This window comes from Trachymyrmex cornetzi, unplaced genomic scaffold (genome assembly GCF_001594075.2).
Source record: "Trachymyrmex cornetzi isolate Tcor2-1 unplaced genomic scaffold, Tcor1.1 scaffold488, whole genome shotgun sequence".
NCBI lineage: Eukaryota > Metazoa > Arthropoda > Insecta > Hymenoptera > Formicidae > Trachymyrmex > Trachymyrmex cornetzi.
In genome coordinates, this window is record NW_017299706.1 from 510,582 (window position 1) to 516,667 (window position 6,086).

General features: G+C 43.0%; 1 protein-coding gene across 1 annotated transcript in view; it reads left to right on the forward strand.

Annotated features, from left to right (window-relative positions):
- The first annotated feature begins 2,682 nt into the window (after positions 1–2,682).
- LOC108765375 (zinc finger protein with KRAB and SCAN domains 4) overlaps positions 2,683–6,086 on the forward strand; it is a 5,133-nt gene continuing 1,729 nt past the window's right edge. Inside the window, exons 1-2 of the mRNA XM_018514058.1 lie at positions 2,683–2,852; positions 5,194–6,082. Coding sequence (XP_018369560.1) covers positions 2,693–2,852; positions 5,194–6,082 — 1,049 coding nt within the window. The 5' untranslated portion in view covers positions 2,683–2,692. The remainder of the gene's footprint in view (positions 2,853–5,193; positions 6,083–6,086) is intronic.

Below are 6,086 nucleotides of genomic sequence, written 5' to 3' on the forward strand. Positions count from 1 at the left end.
GTCGTCGTTGTCGTCGTCGTCGTTGTCATTGTCGTCGTGACCATCGAGGTGCTTGTTGTCGTGGTTACGCCTCGTGTATATCCGTCCGCTGTGCGAGACTACCGGTAGTCCGCGTACCTGCCGAACGAACCTTCATAGACACGTTACGTCGGTGCCTGTCGGGATCCTGGTCAAGGCTTTCGGCCCAAGGGAGTCCCACGTCGAAAAGGAGAGAATCATCGGTGACGCAAGCGGTGTCCGCGGCGAAACCAGGGGGAAGTACCGTAGCTTCGGGCGCGCTCGTCAGCCAACTCGCTTTCGACTGCGACTGTGTGTACACTGTACCGTGTATAGGTAGCGGGAGCGCGTGAACGAGGGTTGCAAGGGGGTGCGCGCGGGATTTCCGGGGTCGCGGAGAGGGCTAGAGGGAGCTATCGACCACACACGTAAGGCGGCGGCGGTAGCGCTCGCACACACCGGCGCACACGGATACACAACATCGCGGACCTGTTGTCCAACTTGTTGCTCGTCCCTGCGAAGGCACACCCGCCCATCTCCGGAGTCGAAGGAGAGCTTGTTTTCGAAAAAGGAACTAGTGCCGGTTACGAGGAATCCAACAATCGCATATTGGAACTTGGAACGCCGCGCTCCAACGATCGAGCTCCGACTACTCCCAGAAACGCGGACGAAGAAGGTGAGGATGGAAATACGGTCAGACTGAAACTCGTGAAACTCGTGAAACTCGAACCTCCGAAGAGAGAACGTTTCGAGGTCCAAATTGGGTTTCGAGCGAGAAAGGAAAGAGGAAATGTTATAACGACGATCGGTACTGTATCCCCAGATTGTATTGCGATAAGAATTTCTACCGCCCAATATATAATTTTGAACGAGCTTAATACAGTGTACTACGTTTGATCGGGATATATTGGATCGTGAACACATTTGGATTCATCTTACGAGACTTACGCTCTTTATGAATTAAGAAGAGAACATTGAAGAAGACCAGAAAGCTCCACTCTCATCTTCAGAGTACCTAATCCGTTTCCTACAATCCAAAGGAAACTAATGACGCGCGCTGGCTAATTCAGAGGACCAACTCCTTATAGAAATTCAACTATTCGTATCGAAGCTCTCGAAATCGTTTACTGTAAACACCAGAGCGTCGGCGTCGGTTCGAGCTTCGTCGGTTGGCATTCGCATTTGACGAAAACGGACAGGTTGTTAACAAAGTAGCGGACAATCCGCATCTTCTCGATTTCGATAATCAAACGAGGTTTTCTCTCATCCTGAGGAAAATTCGCGTACATTGTTCACAGTCAATTTGCAGAGAAGTTGAACGTCCGTTAGTTACAAGTCCCAGATTGTGTTGCGATGAGGATATTATTATCGAGACGTCCCGGGGCAACGACGTCATCGGGAATCGGCGTGACAAGATACCATCTGGAACAGCCAGGTGAATGAAGAGTTCGCGAGTGAATCTCGCGGAACCAGAGCGACGGAAGCCCCGACGTGGATTCGCGCATTCCCGGCGACGCATGTATTGCCGGAGGCAGTGCAGGATAACGAACCTACGGCGGTGAAGCGGAGGAAGAGAAAGAGGGAGAGAGAGAGAGAGAAAGAAGAGAGCGAGAGCGAAAGAGAGAAGAGGAGAGAAGAGAGTTCAGCTAGATGGGTAAAACGCGCACGTAGACGTATGCGTACGTTTTACGAACGACGAGATACTAGGCGGGCATGAGACCGACGCCGTAAAGCATGTAAATCTTCCACCCGTGAATATACAACGAAAGCAATACTACAAACAAGGTAATCTCGAGGAACAAAGCAAAGGCAAGCCGCACACGCTTTCCGCCACCCTCCCATAATCTCGCACTTAATCACCGCCCTCTGATCGCGCTTTGGAATCACAAACAACTGATACCGCGTATTATTCTCCCGCTCGGACTCGATCACCACGATCGAGAGCTCCTCCCAGCTCCTCGCTTCACTTAAGAGATATTTTAATATGAATGTATACACGCGCATATAGACACCGCGATCGTACGCGCTCACTCTCATCCCTGTATATAGTTATACAAAAAAAAAATATATATATATACATTTATACGCAGAGTCCTATTGAATAATCGTGCAACGACGTCTAGAATTAAATCAAGCGATATCGTCAAGATAGCCATCTCAAGCTGAGCGTTTCATCTTCCCTAAGAAGAGAATCGTTTTCGCTCATCTTTGCTACTGAAAGGAATTTTGAGTAGAAGGAACTTTAATTGGGACAGTCTGCCGCCGATAGATCGATACGAAACGACCATGTCGTGTCTCAGGATATCTTAGAAAAAGAGCGTAAAGAGTGGGACGAACAGCTGAAGCATCGATTGAGAGATCGTGTACCTGGTAAAATCTCCGCGCGTTAATGAATTAAGAAAGATAAACTTGACATTATCGTGAAAACGGGAACGAGCGGCAGAACGGTTAACGGTATATTGAATAGTGTATCGTTTGCCGCGATTTTTGCAAAGGGGATTTGCGCGATATACGCGATCAATATACGCGGTACTTCTTGATCGTGCCGCGGGTACGCACTCGCAATAAAGTACGCCTTCACACCGAAGGACCGAGGAAGGCTCAAGAGGGTTGTTTACCCTACACGGTTGTTTGGTGATCTTAGAGCGATATTTCGATATTAATCCTGGTGGGAAGAGAGCAACGATCAGCCAAGATGCCGCGGTGCTATATGGTAAAGAAGGCCTTGTGCAACAAGTACATAACCAGCGTTGCCAGAGGATTCGAGAGCTGGGGCCGCGGAAGGAGCACGCCATCGCCAACCACCATACCCATCTCGCCCGTACAGAAGTCCATTGCACCCCCTGTTGCACAAGGTATGCCAACTTTGCATATTTTACCAGAAATCTGTGATCGTTATAATCATTATTTTCACAAGTTAATCGGGTGATCGATCAATACCACATACACACACACACACACAGAGCGCCAAAGTAGTTTTAACCCTTCGGCGACTCTAAATCGTTTTCACGTACTTACACCACACTGGATATTGAAAAATGAATATATCGTAATAAATTTTTTTTTTATCGAAACGCCAAATATTAAGAAGTACAAACGAGCAACAAGTAAATGTATTTTTATAAATAAAAAAGTTATATGTGTATATACAAACTATGTAAATAAAATCGTATATAAAATAGACAACAAAATATGTGATACCTTTTGAAGTAATTAAATAACAACGCAATAGATACTTTTTTTTTATTCTTTCATAATTGTGTCAGCGCTTTAGCGTCACTTTAGCGATGCTCATTTCGACGCAAGTCCGATACGCGTTTATATCAAATTATCAAATGATAATAGCACACGCTGCTGCGCACCGCGTAATTACCAACAATACGTTATCTGGTCGTAACAAAACGACCTTAATTGTCGGAATTCTCCGTGGCGTTACTACTTGTACGACGTATCCGCTTCTCGTGTGAACGGCGAAAACGGTATGCGAAACTTGTCGAGATAGTAAATGCAGTTACAAAGGCAGTGCGGTGGCATTCGGAATCATCGTAATGGCGATGCACGTTTATAGTATTTTGTCAGCACGAAGAAGCGAGAATTTCAAACGTTCGTGCAATGAATAATTTACAATTGACTGAAATCGTTTGCGTCTAAAAAATAACAAGTCCTTTATCGAAATTTATTGGACTGTTTGATGTGTATTTATATAGTAATTATTAAAATTAATTAAAATAGTTGTTTTTCGTATTATTAAAAATAATATATAAATATATTTTTGGAATAAGATATCCAAATTGAATATTCTAAAATAAATTTTTGGGATGCACATAATTATGAAATTAAAAATTATATAATTAAAAATCCAATAATCAGAAGAAAAATGAGAAAGTGAGAGTCAAGCACAGTTTGGGACGCAAAATTAAGTCTAATTGTACTTAAAAATTCACAAAATTTCAAACATTTTGGCTCATTTTTCAAATCATTTTCAACGACAATATCGTATTTTACAATATTGTATTTTATTGTCCTATTGTTTCCCATTTGAAATTTTATATATTTTTAATGGACTTAATTTGACGCCTCATTAACTGCACTTGACTTTTATTTGTCCATTTTTCTTCTGATTTTTTAATATCACTTTTTTAATATTATATCTGATTTTTTAATATCAATGAATCCTTTACATTAATATATTATTTAAAAAATATTATTTTCTGTGTGTCTTCTTTATTTCTACTCGTTTTTAATTATTTGTAGAAAGAAAAATGAAAAATAAGAGCAAAGTCTTAATTTAATAATTTTCTATTTTATATATACAAAATGTAGACGCTGTATACAAGTTTTAATAATTTATATCTTAACAAATATCTCGTATGTAAACGTAATAAGAACGTATTTTCGCAGTCGTGCAACTTGCAATAAAAATTTTACATATATCTGAAGTTGATATAACTTTTTTATACTATACAAATGAAAATAACACAGCATGAAAAACAGGACATCTACATTCGCATAATATTCATACCTGTCGATCTTTTCGCGAGCAGCAAAACTCTTCGTGATCACAGTTCAAACAAAAATTCATTCTGCTCACGAAATACACAAAAACAACAATGTAGAAATATTAAAGCAGATCCGTCTGATGACGTAAGAGAAGTCGGTCGTTTATAAACGAAATGTACGCATTCACAACTGAGTTATCGTGAAATTTTATATCCGCTTAACCTAGGAGACCTTCTTGGTTCTTTACTCCCATCCCCTTTGACCTCGTTCCTAACATATTTGCCGTCATAATCCCACTACCCCTATCTTCGCAATCCGTACTGTGCAATCCACCTCTTTCTCCCACCCTCCTATCATTCATTTATCGCTGCACTTCTCTTACCACCATTAAAGTTCGACACTTTTTGCTATCACGTCGGAAACGAGAAACGAATACTCTTTTTTTGGTACGCTGTTTAAAAGCCTACGACGCCGTTAAATCTCGATTTAAAAATGTCAAATGAAAGCAAAGAAATAAGTTTATACGTCGCTTCTGTAACATATAAGGCAGTAAAGATATTTTGCAATAATATGAGTTATATGTAGCAAATTTATAAATATACAATTTATATATACATTTTTTCCCATTCTGTCATGAGGCGTGATCTGATTGGATTTATCATGTACACGAATAAAGCTTAATATTTATAATCTTAGAATGTTCCAACACGCAATCAAAAGACACAACGGCCGTTATGACTTCCGCCGTGGCCGATGCAGACCCCTCGAAAGAACAACCGAGCAACGCAGACACAACTGTCGCAACAGCGGTACCATCATCCGTCATCATGATGAATCCCGCGATGGACCACTCGATGACGATGCGAATGGAAACCGTCGTGATCGCGTGTACCACAACGGCGTCTTTGACGACTCTATCTCCAACAGAAACAATCGTCTCAACCGTCAAGGAAACTACAACGACGACGGTGACGTCTTTACCTCCGTCGAGCGTGCGAACGACTCCCGAGAGACGCGACGAAGCTACGACGTCTATCGCGACGCTACACCATCCACCATCTACCGAAAAACCGTCTCCGCCGTCCAACACGTCAACGTCCTATCATCTGCAAGATACTCCGGAGCACTCGAGAACACACGATAGGATACAATCGGTTATCACGTCCTGTGACATGTCCATGTCCGGTCAAGTGTCATCCATGTTTAAAGATCGCTCCGCGGCGGAAACGGAGGCGGCGCACGATCTCCTGGAACTCTCCCGATCTCTACCTCCCTTGCCACCACCGAGTGTGGCGATCGGTCCTCAAAGCGTGATCGAGGCGCCGGCGAGCGACGTCCAAGAGATGACGGTCTACCAACCGGCTGAGCAACCAATCTATCAAGTGAACACGATCGAGCTGACCAGCTCAAACATCTACAGCCATCATCAGCAACAGCCACAGCCCACAGCCACCGGTATCATTTATGAGTCCGCCATCGTGCCACCCTCAGGCAGTGTTTTCATACCTTTAGCACCAGTACAAGAGATCCTGCTGACATATAGCACATCCACCATACCGTGCACACCAATTATCGCTCAACAGCCGCAG